At 33.2% G+C, this 16651-nt stretch overlaps 2 protein-coding genes across 8 annotated transcripts; one reads left to right on the top strand and one right to left on the bottom strand.

Annotated features, from left to right (window-relative positions):
• The first annotated feature begins 4944 nt into the window (after nucleotides 1-4944).
• Nucleotides 4945-9559, top strand: LOC120253501. Of its 3 annotated transcripts, none has more exons than XM_039261841.1 (12): nucleotides 4945-4989; nucleotides 6494-6538; nucleotides 6647-6708; nucleotides 6825-6882; nucleotides 6991-7036; nucleotides 7907-8017; nucleotides 8097-8201; nucleotides 8285-8337; nucleotides 8433-8493; nucleotides 8569-8660; nucleotides 8735-8923; nucleotides 9212-9559. In XM_039261841.1, the coding sequence occupies exons 2-12, from the start codon at nucleotides 6497-6499 to the stop codon at nucleotides 9362-9364; spliced, it is 972 nt and encodes a 323-aa protein (XP_039117775.1). In that variant the 5' UTR covers nucleotides 4945-4989; nucleotides 6494-6496; the 3' UTR covers nucleotides 9365-9559. The 3 variants fall into 3 exon arrangements, with proteins under 3 accessions (XP_039117775.1, XP_039117776.1, XP_039117773.1); XM_039261842.1 differs by having other exon boundaries at nucleotides 4947-4989; nucleotides 6435-6538; nucleotides 8771-8923; XM_039261839.1 differs by having other exon boundaries at nucleotides 4947-4989; nucleotides 6435-6538.
• A 2069-nt stretch (nucleotides 9560-11628) lies between these two features.
• On the bottom strand, nucleotides 11629-16637 carry LOC120253497 (inositol-tetrakisphosphate 1-kinase 6). 5 transcript variants are annotated; one of them, XM_039261833.1, is made up of 12 exons: nucleotides 16431-16624; nucleotides 15302-15337; nucleotides 14674-14872; nucleotides 14453-14544; nucleotides 14267-14332; nucleotides 13985-14187; nucleotides 13489-13642; nucleotides 13054-13167; nucleotides 12807-12869; nucleotides 12355-12500; nucleotides 12136-12286; nucleotides 11629-11939 (listed from the first exon to the last, which is right to left on the bottom strand). In XM_039261833.1, the coding sequence occupies exons 1-12, from the start codon at nucleotides 16557-16559 to the stop codon at nucleotides 11772-11774; spliced, it is 1521 nt and encodes a 506-aa protein (XP_039117767.1). In that variant the 5' UTR covers nucleotides 16560-16624; the 3' UTR covers nucleotides 11629-11771. The 5 variants fall into 5 exon arrangements, 4 of the variants coding, with proteins under 4 accessions (XP_039117767.1, XP_039117769.1, XP_039117768.1 ...); XM_039261835.1 differs by having other exon boundaries at nucleotides 15302-15393; nucleotides 16431-16564; XR_005534294.1 differs by having other exon boundaries at nucleotides 11801-11939; nucleotides 12136-12279; nucleotides 16431-16637.
• Nucleotides 16638-16651: the final 14 nt, after the last annotated feature.

Here is a 16651-nt window from a genome sequence, read left to right as displayed (position 1 = left end):
TTATGCAAAGTTAAGCTTAAAATGAACTTTACTAGTTAGTAAGTACATATATATATATATATATATATATACATACATATATATAAATATATGTATGTATGTATAAAAGCTTATCTAAATTTGCAAAAGGTCATAATGTAAGTATTGTTTGGCCGGCAAATCCAAAGTTCATTGAGGCAAAACAAACACTTAAAATCAAGAAAGGGCCGGTACATTTGGCAATGTCCTGTGATTTGGGTCATTGTCTCTTGGTCTGATGTTTAGTTTTATTTATTTTAATTCTATTGATTTATTTATTTATTTTCTTTTGGTTGTTGTTGAGGTTTTTTGTGATTAGACTTGTCTAAAGACCAAGCTACCTGCCCAAGCCTGAAGGCTTGGCCGAAAATTGGGAGGGTTTGAATAAATATATAAGGCCCGATTAGACAAAATATGGAGCTTGTTTTTAAAAACAGCCGGGTCTAGTTTTTATTATTAAAAACCTGGCTCGTCTCAAATTATATAATATATTTATTAATTAGTTATAATAACAGGTTATAATGCTTTGAAGTTTAGTTGTTGTGACTAAACAAAGATGTACATTTGGTATTTTGATTTTAATTTGTTTTCTAGAATAATATTCGGTAGTATTGACAAATAATATTGTTATTATTTTTTTATAACTTATTTATTATTTGATTAAAAAAACAATTTGAGCAGTCTTTGACGAGCCTTGGTTAAAGGCCATAAAATCCAGACGAGTTTTGGCAAAAATAAAGGTCCAAATTATTGGGTTGGGTCAGACTTAGATAAACTTGAATTTTATTAATTATAGACTTGGCCATGCCTGAACTCGGCCCAACCCGCTACATGGACAGGTTAAATTGTGCTTGTTATTATGATTCGTTAGTTATTTTTGTTAACTTTTTGCTGGTCTTATCCCATGGATGTACTCATGTATCTGTGTGATCCTTCCTAATTACTACTGTTTAGAGATGCATATGTTATATAATATGTGATTGAATTTTTTATTATATATATTTATAAATGTGTACAAACCACGAAATCTTAGGTTTTTGAGTTGGGAGGGATTAGCACCTTCCTCAAGCTTAAACAGAGATGAAATACTGCTATCATATCAGCCAAACTTTTGGTTCAACTATAAATCTATATATTCTATTTTGATTTTGAATTTTTAAAAAACATTATTCATTAAGAGAAGTGGTACACTTTTGAGTTCTTATTACTTTTAGTTAATACATCAAAAACTATTTTTTATTTAATTCTTTTTGGATATACTTATATTATATAAAAAAAATGAAAATAAACAATATGAAATTATTTATTTGTGTCTATAGCAATATATATATATATACACACACACAAATACAGATAAGCCAAGAAATCTAAATAAAATAAGGAGGGGGTGTTTATGACAAAATAACATAATTAATTATATGCATGTGCAAAGATGCACCAATTAAGGGGTTTAATGATCCTTTAAAGATTTAGCATAACGAGGGAGTTAACATGTGAGACAATAAAGGCCTTTCACGTATATCCAAAATGATATATTAGAGATCATAACCCAATGATGGTAAACCTCGTCTGCCATGCAACTTTGGAGAGGTGGAAAATATGACTCCTCCTATAGGAGACCTGTATTAAGTACTAGTGAATAATGGATGAGTAATATTTTATAGTACGGAGGATCAGTGAACAATGAATAACAATACTCCTACAATATATGAGTACGAGATTTCGACCCTCGCCTGGCCATGTATTGCCTGAGTGATGAGTGCATTTTATATTGACATTTTACATACCTCTTATATATGTTTTGCTTGTCTTTTAGCATTCGTATTTGTCCAGGTTAACATGTCTTAGGACAAATAGAACAGGAATTAGAGCAAATTAGGCACCAAAAGAATTCATCTACAACTCTTCAAGAGAAGCACGGCGTGCTCAAAGCATGCTTATACCCAGAGTAAATCTCAGGACTTAAAGAAATTATCAAAAGGAGGAAAACACGGGTACAGAGGCCAGAACACGACCGTGTAGATGGAAGCACGGCCTAAGCACGAGCTGATGCAAACCCTAGAACAACTTGTAAAGTGCATGGTCATTAAGCATGGCCTAAGCACGGCCATGCTTGTGTCGGGAATTAGTTTTTAAGCCCCAAATTAGGGTTTTGGGGGACTTCAGCTTGGATTTTCGAGGGCGGCCGTTGGACAATCTTCACCAGCATCCAATTAGGGAAGAGAGCTGAGATTTTGGAGCATTATCTGGAGTGGAGCTGAGTTGGCAAGAAGGTCCTCGGAGCACTATTGGGAGGATTAGAGATGCAAGAGGGAGTTCGATGAGTTCTTTCTTATTTGTTTTCTTTATCCTTTTGTCATTGTGTGAACCCATAAGGGCTAACCATTCTCCAGTACCCCGAGCTATTGAACTTTGAACAGATACGTATTTAACTTACTCTTTTGCAATGACTATGGAGTTTTTTTGGATTCTTCTATGTTAAATCTTGTGTTACAAAACTTGATGTGCATGATTACCATAGTTGTGATTGCAAAACTTGAAGTATATGATTGCCATAGTTGTGATTTCCATAATGTGATTGCAAAACTTGATGTGCATGATTGCCGTAGTTGTGATTGCAAAACTTGATTTGTATGATTACTGTAGTTGTAAAATTGCTTCTAGAGCCACATAGAAGTTTAGGATCGAGTATGTGCCTAGAGATAAGGCATATGGTGTTGAGCCTTTCGATTTAAGGTTTACTCTTCAATCCAAGAAGATAAACCTGATAGTCATTGTAGAAGAGTCAATACTTGTTTCTCTTGAGGATTAGTCCAGGGCGCTACTTCATATCAGTGGCTCTACTTAGTTTACTTTCCTACTTCTATCTGTCTTCTTTCACCCTTTCTTATTCTTTCTAGATTCATAAATTAGAACTTCTCCAATCTTTGAACAAGTTAGATATTAGAAGAGCAATTATTACTAAGAGATTCCCAGCCCTTATGAATTTGACTATCTAATCTTTTTTATTATATTTTTTACTACTTCTTATGACTTGTACACTTAAGGGGTGTATGAGTCTGACTAAGTGCCTAACTTTGCACTAAGCTGGCTATTTTTTAAAATAAAATAAAACTTTACCTCATCAAATAGTCTAGAAATAGACAATAACTTAGGTGGCCCCACCTTTTAAGCTATTTTAAATAAATAATTTATATAAAAAAATTAGAGAGATGATGTTAGGATAACTTAGTCCACCATTTCTCTGTCCATATATGAGGCAATAGAACAAAAATGATAAAACTAATTTTGTCTCTTATCTTGACCGAAGCCAAGTTTGACATAAAAATAAAATAAAATAAAACTTCAACTTCAAATATTCTATATAGACAATAATAATCTTAAGAAATAATCTTAAGTTGCATTGCTAACAACTTAGCCTATTAATACTAAAGTTTTTTAAGTAGATTATTTTTATTTATATTGGTTCAAATTTTAATTCACATACAGTGAAAGCATAAATGTATTAAAATATTAACTCTATTTTATTAAAAAAATTAACCCAACAAGTAGTCCAAATTAGAAGTTACCAAAGTTTTCATTTCTTTTATCTCTGTCTATAAATTATATTGTCAATAGTTAGCTTATTGTTGTCAATAATTCTTATTTATTAGATGCCTTTCATTTATGCTCCCTTTTTTATTGTGAGTAATAATTGTGAGTAATAAAAAAAAAAAATTATCAACCATTGGATAGTCCAATGGTATGACACCAAAGTGTAAGGGGGAGGTCATGGGTTCAAATCTCTCCCCAACAGATCGTTTACTCCGTCGTTTGCTATAATACACCTGTTCACCCGGGATTCATATACTTATTTTTATCATTGCGTATATATATCGTACATCCGGGTTCAAAGTGTTGTTGTATTGTGTTATATTCATAAAAAGCGACTTTGTATGCTATTATTCATAAGAAAAATTAATTAGAATGAAAATTTTTTGGTGGTCTTTTTGGTTCAAGTATTGTGATTTGAACTAGAATGAGGAAATATATAATGGTATATGTGCGAGCACAAATTTTTGGACTATATCAATATTTGATTGGTTTATTAAAATTTTATAAAAATGATTAAAAATTAATTGTAGTGGTGATTAGAAAATTTGATAGTTTTATTTATTTATTTTTATTTTTAGTTTGTGATTCAAACTGATAAAAAGGAGTTAGTTCATATATTAATATCTCACTTAAACTTAATAAATTCAATAAAATTTAAATATTTTGAAAAAAAATTTAATAAAAAAAACTTGAAATATCAAGGTTAACAAGTCTGGTTGATTAGCTACACTAACCCCAGATCCCTTAAGAAAAAGTAATGATTATGAGAGTTCAAAACTTACCTAGAAGAATTAACTCTATTAAGAGTTTGGGCTTTTATGTGGATCCCAATAACTCAAGATGAGAGCGGGTGGGGTATTGATTCCATCCAAATCAATTAAATAACCCATACACTTCTTTTTTAAAAAAAATAAAATAAATAAATTAACAATAAAAATAAAACCAAGATAAGAATAAAAAAAGTTTTATTTCACTAATATTTTCAAATAAAAAAAAAATCCGTCATTTTTTTCTCAACTGTCACGCGTTACATCTGGAAAAATTTATACTTAGTTACATAAGTTTTAAAAGCTTATAAATAAAATATTAATACCAAAATTTATTTTAAAGAACATGATTTCAAAGGGGCCTATTTCAAATATCTTTCAGCCAGATAACAAATTATAATATTTCACAGGGGCATATAAGAAAAAAGGAAAAAAAAAATACCTCTTCGAAATCTGGAGAGATAACACATCGCAAAGCATATGTTGCGAATCTCGAGGCAAAAAGTAACGGTTGTGATCTTTGAACTGTCACATCTATATATTCACGGCTCTGTTTCTCCTTCCCGCGACTGCGAATTCAGGTCACTTGCTCTCGTTCTTTGTGCCCTAGGTATCCTTTTTCTCTCCCTCTCTTGAGATTTTCATTCCAAAATTCGGTTTTTAGGCAAGAAATTGAACAATTTCAGTCAATGGTTCTTCAATTTTTTGTTTTTTCGATGTGTTGGTGGTGTGGTCTGGCTATGTTTTTGGTTTTGCTTTCATTTTTTGATGTGAATGTGTAATAATGAGATTTTCTTATCAAAATTCGGTTTTTAGGCAAGAAATTAAACAATTTCAGTCAATGGTTCTTCAAATTTTTGCTTTTTCGATGTGCTGGTGATGTGGTCTGTCTTTGTTTTAGTTTTGCATTCATTTTTTTTATGTGAATGTGTAATAATGAGATTTTCTTTCCAAAATTCGGTTTTTAGGCAAGAAATTGCACATTTTCTATCAATGGTTCATCAAGTTTTTGCTTTTTGGATGTGTTGGTGATGTGGTCTGTCTATGTTTTTGGTTTTGCTTTCATTTTTTGATGTGAATGTGTAAAAATGGAGTTTTTGATAGTTCATAGGTTACTTGCTGGCTAGGGTTTCGCAATTTTCTTTGTTTTCTCAGTTTCAATTTTAGGTAATTGCTTGAAGAGTAAACTTAGAAGCCATTATCTTGTGGTTATTGGTTGGTTATTGTGGATTGCTCTCCTACTTATGTGCTGCTGATGTGATTTGTCCAATATTTTTGTGTTTATTTTTGTTATTTTTCCCGTTTCTTGATGTAATGGTAGAATTATGCTGAATGAGCTCACTTGGAAATGTTGGGAATAGAGAAGCTTATACTCCATATGGCTACCAAATTTTAGTTGGTTCTGGTTGAGTTCTATGTAGTTGCTTGAAGCTATTAACCTCCTAGTAACTGGTTGATGATCTTATAATTGGAAGATGGATTTGTTTTTCGTTTCAAAGAAGGGTGTGATTGGAATTTGTAGGGGTTGCATCGTACATTAGTTGTGACATGCCTGGTGGTTTCACTTGAATTTGCACGAACCTTATGTTTTATGGGTACTGCATGTTGTTGTCCTGCTCATGGCGTCCTAGATTCTAGATATGGAATAAATTAAACAGCTATGCTCAATTTCCTGTGCCCCTGTTTAAACATTCAGATGTGGATGACTTCAATTTTTCAAGATCTCATGCTTGGTGGTATAATGTTGCTGTATTTTCATTGGGAAAGCATAAACTTTCATTTTAAGTCAATATGGCTAATTAATTGCATGGTAGTACACTAGAATCATGTTTGCATTTATGTATCCCCAAGTACGCAAGACTCACACCTACTCATAAATTGATAAGTTAAAGATGAATTAGTGATACACTTTCTTAAAAGGATAATGTCTTCTAAATTATGCCTTGAATTGAGATCTTAGAATTCTCATGTCATATTTTTGTTAATTACGCATTAAATGTTGTGCTTGCACCATTATCTAACACATGGTGTTGGAGTTCTCTCTATCATCTGTAGGGAGCTTTGCTAACTAACTAATGCTTTGAATTGTTGGTGCTGGCTCTTGTGGGCAATAGACTATGGGAGACAAATCAAGTAGTAATTCTGCTTCCCCTCGAAAGGTATTTTGCCCTTTTGTTTAATAAATTTGTATTATAGGGAAGAAAAATCTTCTATCAGAAGTAAGCTTATTTTTTGCCTTCATATCATGCTTCATTTTTCATCTGCAGCTAATGAAATTTTCGCCTAAAGTCCCCCCTCGCAAACCACCACCAACTGTTACAGCAAAAACGTTATTCTCGTGACCTTTCCTTTTTTATTTTTTCTTTTTTTAATATATTTTTTAGTGTACATTGCTTTGTTTCAGGTTTTCATGGTGAGTTTCTCATATTCTTCTATTACTGACAGGGATCCACTGGATGATGCCAGCATTAAGATAGATAGTGAGCTGATGAAGAAACTCAGGGTATTGGATTGTAAACTTTGAATGTAGATACATTTAAAAAATTTTCAAGCATTACTATATTAGATTTTGTTCTCTTTAAATTTTAAAACCAGGTCTGCACTTTTGCAGGCTCATGAAAGTTCTGGGAGAAAATTGTCTAAGGTGCCTAGGAAAAGTAAGTATTATTGTTATTGCCCTTGTATTACATGTAATATACAAATTGAGTTTATTTTGGCTAGGAAGAGCATTTAATGTTTTCAGGTATTCAAGGTAAGTTCTTTGCCTATTGACTTGGATGCCTGTTAGATATATGTGCAGAGGGCAGGAAAAGGATGATTATGCTTCATATTGCTATTATGATTGGTATTTCAAATAAACACTTGCACATTTTGGCATGCGAGAAATGCATGACCTATGATGGCTGGAGATAATGCCTTGTCTTGTTTAGAGTACTGAAGTGGACCAGAGGACACAAGAATCTGGGTTGAGAATATATCAATTTACTGAAAAGTGCTGATTTTCAAAGGATCAATGGTCATCTGTGTGTTTGCATGAATTATTTTTGTTGTTTGAAATCAGGGGTATTTACTCATAAAGTTATTTTTAATTAAAACTAGTCATTTATTTATTTATTTATTGGCTGATTTATTTTATAAAGGCCATTTTATTTGTTAAAGAAGAGTTTGTTGAAATCACTTAGGGAAAGTGGTCTAAATAGCAAATAGAAAATAGAATCTTCATAGAAGCCAAGTTCATGAGATTTAGGGGATTAGAACTGTTCCTAGTTTTGATCTCTTGATGTGAAGGAACCGCTTGGTGTAACAAACCGGTTCAGATTTTTTAATGCTTGGGCTTATAATTGGACCCATTGACGTCTATGTAGCATTTTTAAGATGTTTCACATCGCCTCTCTTCTTCTTCTATATGATGATAGAGATTGCTTGTTCTCTTAACCCATGAATATTGTATTTTTTTTGCTATGTGCTAATTAGTGGCATGTCTTGATTATTAATCAATTTGTTGCTATATTTGTACATGTGTGCAGCTGAACCAACAGTAACATTTGGACACACGGACAATTCAATGCATGCTAGATCATTTGGGAACCCAGGAGTCAATGCTGATGAAAGAAGATATCAAGTTCCCACATTCAGTGGTCATTTACCTTTGATTTCATTATTTGACTGACCAACTGCTTTCTGTCCTCGATGTTTAAAATTTTGATATCTTTGCAGTGCAAACAATGAGTGCTTTGCCTGATCGTGATGACCTAGGTCAATCAGCTTCTGGCATGTCATTTGACGTTTCTGGAGGCATGGCTGATGAGATGAATAGTCAAGGTCCTTGTTAAATTGTCATTTGTATGTTGCTCATTCGACATTACTACCATTTAATCTATATTATTATTATTATTATTTGGCAGATGGTGGAGAGAAGTTAGCCCGAAAACAAGGGAAGAAACATGTGGACCCTTGGGTTAGTAATACACCACTTTCTTGCAGCCTGCTGAGATCATTTCTCCAGTTTTATGTGTCAAGGCTATGTCTTCATTTCAATGCTTCATTCTGCAGGATATGAACTCTTATTATCCTATTACCCTTCCTTTGAGAAGGCCAGATTTCAGAATTCCAGGTATGTTTGGGTTCACAAATACGGTTACTTCTCTGCAATGGAACAGTTGCTAATATACTAATAGACTTATTCCAGAAATTCTAGATGAAGAGGAGTTTGGGAAGGCTTCGGAAAGTTCAGTTGAAGATACAAACAAGATTAGACCAGCTGAGACTCTTGGTTTGATGGTAAACAGCCTTATTGACAATACATTGACTTCTGGTGGAATGTCTCTGTTGTCTTAACTTATTACTAATAACAGGAGAGATCTGATGAAGCCAGGCTGCTCTTTTTCCAGCTTCCGGCATCTCTTCCACTGGAGAAGAAATCTGCCAGTCAGAAAGATGGTGGTGGCCGCATCTTGCAAGACCTCCCTTCTGGTCTCATGGGGAAAATGTTGGTGTATCGGAGCGGCATTGTCAAGATGAAATTGGGAGACGTCCTCCTCGATGTAAGCACATGATCAAAACCTTTCTTTGCATAAAAAGCAGCATTCTTTTCCGAAATTTTCAAGTTTGGCCAGCTTTTAACTAGAGAGATCCTCAAGAACCTTAAAAGCATAATTCAAACATCAGATATATAAACAAATGTTATAAACCTGATAAATCCTGCAAAATTTCAATTATTGAAAATCATGGACATATTACACTCATAACTAATATCCTTAAACATTGTTTTTCTCTTCTTTGAACTTCTTTGAACTTGTTTATACTTGTTGATCTATTAAATCGATCCACAGGTGTCTCCAGGCGTAGATTGCATTTTTCCTCAGGATGTTGCGGCCATCAACATGGATGAGAAGCATTGCTGCATCGTAGGCGAGATTAATAAGCGCGCTGTTTTAAGTCTGGACATGGACTATCTGTTGAATGCTAAAATCAATTCAGATTGATGAAGGCCATTGTTTCAATGGCATCTTCATTTTGTGCAAAGTGGTAGAAAGACCAGTTTTACTGTCTGCACAGATGACAAATTCTGACTTGTAAAGCATGACATGTAGAACTTCTGAACTCAAATCATACCATGTTAATCTTTATGGTATTTGTACAAAAGGAGATTGAGTTATAAATTTCTCAGTTGCGTTCAAGCTCTCTGCCTTTTGTATTCTTTGAAACAACTGTTTGGTTAGTGCAGGTTCTTTACAAAAGAAAAAAAATGACAGTTTTTTTCCTGTATACCACAGAATCGCTGATGCATTAGCTAGTTATTTATGTAGCTGAAGGAAGGAAAAGGGGTTTTTTTTTTGTCCTTTAAAATTTGGAATTTTTTTGTTATATGCGCCTGAGCCCACAATTGTGTTTGTGATTAAGTGCCCGTTTCATGGACATGATAAAAACGATGGGATATAATAGACTATAATATCCTATTGGCACATCAAACATAATATGATAGTCTTATTTTATTGGTCTATTTTATCATGCCAAACACATGATAATGAATCTTATAGGGGAGTCAGGATACAAACAAGTAGGATATGATAAAAAAACAAATTTATCTTTTTTTATCCTATTATTTAGTTTGTTTCCCTTAGTTGCATTGTATCTCTTCTTTTGATCTTTTAAACACGATACTTTGGACAAAAAAGCTTGTCAACAACTAGATAGAACACTAATTTTACTATTTTAAGTAGGATTTTACGCATTTAGAGTGGTTAAAGATTTCTCAGTCAATCTTCATATTTGAACAAATTATTTTTCATCTAAATATATTTTTTTAATCATGTTTTATTTTTAGTTTCTCTAATCTGATGATTTTTTTTTCAAATTGATTTTGATGTGATCTATTCATTCTTCATTAGTAAGTTTGTTACTTTAGGTTTATATCATATTGATGACTTTGTGTATGATTTTTTCCAATGAAATAGGTATTAAATATAATTTTTGCAAGTTGGTGATATTGCAATTTATATATTTGTGGACATTATTTATAGGTTATTTATTTTTAAAAATTTTAAAATATACCAATAAGTAGATCATTAAAGAAAAATTCAAAAAAAAAAAGTCTATTTTAAATATATATATATATATATATATATATATATATATATATATATATATAACTATATTATAATGGGTAATTTTGTCTATTTACATGTTATTCATATCATATTCTGTCATTTTCCAGTCCACTTCAAACATAAAATAGGATAACAAAATGATGTCTAATAGTTTATCCGGTGCAGATCAAACATATGATAGGATATGAGCTTATCATGCCCATACCCTTTCCTACTCCTATCCAGTCCTCATATCATATCCATCCATATTCTATCCCGTCCACCAAACAAACCCTATGGTTTTTTTATTATGATCTAAATTCATATTATACGATTTCTTTGAATCATATATTATTTACTTAATTTATATACTTTAAAATCTTACGGATTTAAATACATAAACAATCTATAACAAGCTCCACTTCGTAAGAGTTTGAACAAAACCTTTTATAAATTATCTGTGCTTCTTTCTTTCTATCATTTCATTTCTAAAAAATATCATTATTATTTAATAAAGTAGTAGAATATTGGTTCTGGGGGTAGAAAATTAATTCAATTGTTAAGAGTGACATAAGAAATTTTTTTTTTAAAGAAAAGGATATACATAAATTTAGTCATTTTATCATGGACACAAAAATAAAAGCCCCACAAAAGCACACTTACCGGACAAATTCCCCAAACTATTTGTAGCCAATACCTTGTCCACGTTAGTGTACAGTTGCACAATGTTTAGGTCTACAAACACTTGAAAGGAAGTCCTTAATCAATATATATATACCTTATACAAGAGATATATATATATATATATATATATATATTTATATTATAATTACTATGTCATCTGGTTCAATCAAACTAGGTCAATCCAACCCCATGACATAGTTACTTGGTCAGTTCATTTCCCGGTCTGGTTTTGTTTCATTTTCCGGTCTAGGTCTGAAAACATTGTTAAAATACAACAAGCAATTTCAACCTCCCTTTTTTTTAAAAAAAAAAAATGGAATTCTCTGTTGTTATCTCATGCTGGAGCGGCTCAACAATAACTCTAACATGGGGATGGAAATGACAATGCACACCATATGGCTAATGGAAATTTATAACATTTCTATCAGCACCTATTTCCACTGTACATTATACCACAACAAATAAATAAACAACGATGAAGCAAATAAGCCAACTTCCTGTTCCTGAAAATTTATTCCCATTCTGAAGTTTTAAAAATTTTCAGAAGTTCAACATGCTTCAAAATTTAAAACAAAACATACTGTGTTGTTCATGTGTTAGCATATCATTGATCATCAATTCAAAGTGCATCGGAGGGATTTTTGGTCACCAGCTTTGTTTTCCATAACTCGTATGCATGCTTAATTGCGTTAAAAAATGCAGGTATGGCATCACAGTCGGGAATTTCCTTGAAAGATGGAAGATAGTTTAGGTCCACTATGACATGGTCACCGCTGTCTTCTTGTATCTGAAAATCGAGGAAACGATACATGCGTTATTCATATGCTATTTGGATTCGATACAAACCAATAGATTTATAGAATGACAGACCAAGACCGAGACCGAGAGTAATATATACATATATTCCTAACTTAACTGAAATGGGAACAATATGTAAAAAAAATATCGTGGCAGTATTTATGAAGCAGGAAAGAAAAACTTACAACAACATCAAATCCAATGATAGTGAGACCAAGGGTTGTTCTTAACCAATTTGCAGCTTGGTGAACTAATTCCAAATCCAGAGATTGCTCGGAAATCTTCTGAACATCTGAAGAAGGTTGGTCCTCTTTAGCGACAGGCAAAGACTTCAAACTGCAGATTTAAGTATATCTATCTCAGGAGTTTCAGTAAATAAAATGTTTGTCGAATGTTGGAGCTACCTATTGAATTGAAGCGGAGAGAAGCCGGTTTTTTCTGATGATGACACCAAGACATTGGCATTTGGCATAGACTTCTTGATAGCATAGAAAACTTTATCCCCCAGTACATAAAATTTGAACAGCAGAGATCCATGGTCCACATATTCCTGCTTATTTAACCCAAAAAAGTATTACAGAATACACAATAAAATTGAATGTTCATCGAGTGATTTATCTAACTGAGTTAGTCTTCAAAAGCTTGCTTATCCTCAGCATGTTAACAATGTCGGCAGTAGGCTTATGTCATTAATTAGAAATTTATTAGTGAATTATGAGTACAATGCTTTGCTATGAAGCAAGTGCAGACCATGCATTTGAAATGCACGAAAAAAATGAGGTAATATTGGAAAATAAAATGTGAATCAAGGCCGGCTAATTAATTAAACAATTATCACCAGCCAGTTCTCTGTTACCTGAGCAATAGCTGGAAGTGGAACAGATAAATCCTGAAAGTCTTCAAGTTTAAACACCAATGCCTGCAGAAATGGTTCAAGAATTAAAACCATTAAAAAGCTTGAATTAGCTCTCACAACAGATGAAAATGTTGGGAGACAAAAATCATATCTATGAAATGCATTTAAATTTTGATTCAACAGCTGTACAGTGATGCATTATAACAGCAAGAAAGACAAGCAAAAGTAGTTCATTTTAAGATAGTACCATGTTATGTGCATCTGCAACTCCACATGCAACTTGAGGCTTTAAAATGACAGGAAAAGACAATTTGGATTGTAATAGTAAGTCCCCAATATTGCTATCTTGAAGACTATCAAGCTGCGAATGAACAATACAAATAAAGAAACTTTGGGTATTGTACCACTGCAAGGAGACAGACAATAATTGAAAGAAATGGCATGAAAGGCATCAGAGTTGGGGATTGGATTCATTGGAAAGCTAAAAGTCAGAGATAAAACAAAGTTTAGTGGTACCGTCAAAGATTTACTAGCACAAAATAACTAGATGCAATTATATTTGAAGTTTATGGTAAATGGGATTAGTTGCAAATTGTCCAAAGGGCTTAGATTTAAAACACTAAATATTTCATCATTCTGGTTACAATTAACTCAAATGATATTAAATAACTTAACTAAATACCTTCATAAAATGAGGCCCTCTGATTTTATTGTGATTTTTGATGTTGAGGTCCTCCAATCCAAGTAAAATTCCTTGTATCTTAAGACGATCCAGCAGTGGATATATTTTACCAAGGGGATCAACTATGCAACATTCAGGATGGCCCCGGAAATACCTGCAAAGATATTATTCATCATATAAAAGCAATCATACATTTACATGGAAAACAAAAAACAAAATTAAAAAACAAAATAACAAATTTTTTACAGTATAATTATTTCAACAGCTTGAAGGAAATTCAGCAGAGTAAACCACAATCCACAAAACTGATTTTGTTAATCTATGCCCAGAGCCAAAATAGAGCCAAATCATCAAAAGAAATGATAAGGTAAAACTGCATACACTCATCAAGCTTGTTTAATGAAATGTAATATTTAAGAACTCATTTTTATCCAACTATCTGCATGATTCAGAATATATTTCAATAAGATATGATGATATTTTCCAGTTAACTCACCTTTCTAGTTCACACATTCCACCAGAGAAAGAAATTCCTTTTGGTAAATCAACTGAAGAACTCATGTCAATGCTGATGATCTCATCAGTTGCTTTATGAAGAATTGCATCAACTGCTTTCATTTGAACCTCTAAAGGAAGCTCTAGCGTGAGAGGAACAAACATCAGTCCATTTTGAGTAGGACACATCGGAAACGCACCTCTCTGACAAAATCCAGGCAAAATAAGTCTCAGCAGCAGTTTACAAGTCAGCTGCCAGTTTATATTTGTACACTTGACTTGCCTTGGCAAAATCCTCTTCCCGTGATGGTTTCATAACATATCCGACCACAATCAAATTGTCATCTTCCTGAATTAAATGAAACAAAAGTTAGCCACAAGGTTCACTAAACTTTAGACACAATCCAAAATTACGCCAATCAGGGTATATAATTAGGGGAAAAAACAACGTAACTTAGTTTAAAATAACCTTTTTATTGAAACCAGAAAGAATGAATGGCAGCTCTTCCAATTGGCTAATAAGTAGCACATCTTTGTTTGTTGTGGGCAAACTGTCAACACCTAAATATAAGAATTTCAGTAAGTAAAAAAGATGGTTGTTTGTGCCTTTGTGGTCACCCAAAAGCACAAAGCGTTCACCGCTTAGTCAATGTACAGGATATAATATTATCCACTAAAAAGAAGTCTTACTCTGGTATATGATCTTCCAACCCAGTTTCTTAAGTTCAGATATAGGCTCGTTACTTTTTCCTGATGCCACATAAAAACAAGTTTCACCAGAGCCACTCAAGGCTGGTAGCTTCTTATTAAGTGAATCAGTTATAAATAATGGATTCATAGAGATGCACTCTAAGGAGTACAAAGCTGCTGTTCTTCCAAGAAAATTTGCCTAAAAACAAAACAGAAGAGGTGGTCATGGTCCATTGTTAGTACAGTATCTTGGTAATAAGATAGTGAACATTCACCAGAAGATTATGATGGCCACACTGGGTTTAAAATCATCATAAAACAATTTCTAAATGGGATTGGAAGCAGAGTAAGACAATACTAGTTTGATTGTTTTCGTATTACTAGGCTGCACTTTCCAGGATTGATTAATGGTTTTCAGAAGGCACAAGATAACCAGAAAGCTCCCTCATCGCCAAATAAAGATCAGATCCCGATGCAGGTATAAATAAGCAGTGAAATTAGGATTGAAGTTATTGTAAATTACACATCTGAAATATGCACAGTTGTGATTTCAAATGGAACTTTCAAGAGCTGCAGTAACATAAACATCTACAAACATGTTGCCCATACACATGAAAATGAAGCACACCTTTCTACTTGACAGATCCTCTTGATGACAAATGCCCTGAACAATGAATGCAATATAGAGGTCAGGCCATGTTGCAAAGTAATGCTCTAGAACTGTAGAAGAAATAAAGAAGATACATATCAATCAACATCGCACTAAGCCAACATCAATTAACTGAATACAGTTGAAAGAACTTCAGGAACATACAGGAATAAGAACAAATAAACACCCATAACTACAGCCATACACTCAAAGGGAAAAACTAGAATATAGCATACTACACGGCAGGTTCATCAAAACATAATCAAACGCCATGTACATTTGGATTTTCCTTTCTACTTACATCAAGAACCATCACCAAGACCAAATTATGTCTCCTTTCATAGTTTAGCTATCATAAAGATGGGCTTGCAACCTATTGCAAGCAATCAACCTTTTGTAATCCAAGTTTGGATTTATTAGCATCATTATCCTTTTAGGCTCTCACCAAGAAACTGTTAATAGGAATAATTTATAAAGAACATTCAGAATTTCAGCCAAAAATAGATAGTATAAAGCTTGATAAATATGATTACCAGTCCTATGCACTTCACCAGCAAAAGAAAGGTTTATCTTTGGATTGATTCCCAAAAATTATTCAAAACAAATGAAACAAGGGCACTTCTTCAAATGCATCAAAATTCCAGTAACAGATTGAATAAGACAGCAAATGCTAAGACAACTGATCATATTATCAATCCCTAGATAGGATTGCACATTTCTCCAAAAGCAATCAATAGTAAAGAAAACAAATAAGCAGGTAGAAAACAGGAATCAAAACCCGCGTAATCAATGGAAAATGCGCCAAAGGAACAAGCTTTAAGAAAGCACGCATCTATAAACCTCTTTTTGAGCAATTTCCAAATTCCCTCCAAGAAACAATTCCTAATGAAATAAAACTAACAAAATAAAGAAAAAACGCAGCTATTTACACATCAAATCCACAATTCTAATGAAAATGCAACAAAGAAACAGGCTTTACGACAGTGTTTACAACAAAACTTCTCCTTTTTCCACCCAAAAACAAGCCCTAGGGAACCAAATAAACCCCTTTCCTCAGAGGATTAAAACCCATGGATTCAAAGAATAAACTCCGGATGAGCTGGTATACCACACGAAGTTTAGAATACTGAAGCCTGCGAAGCAATCTCGCGGATCTCGGAGGGAGAAAGGGATCACCATGCTCGTCGTCGGCAAGGAGAAGCGACTCGTCGAGCAGCAATCCCCGAACGAAGCCCATCTCTGCCAGTCACAGCTCGGAAGGAGTGACCGCTTTTCTTGTTTTTCTACATTCGGTATATTTGCAGAAACATACCTTAAAGTTTTTTAAAT

The sequence above is a fragment of the Dioscorea cayenensis genome, unplaced genomic scaffold (genome assembly GCF_009730915.1).
Source record: "Dioscorea cayenensis subsp. rotundata cultivar TDr96_F1 unplaced genomic scaffold, TDr96_F1_v2_PseudoChromosome.rev07_lg8_w22 25.fasta BLBR01000104.1, whole genome shotgun sequence".
NCBI classification, from domain to species: domain Eukaryota; kingdom Viridiplantae; phylum Streptophyta; class Magnoliopsida; order Dioscoreales; family Dioscoreaceae; genus Dioscorea; species Dioscorea cayenensis.
This window is presented reverse-complemented; position numbering and strand designations above follow the sequence as displayed.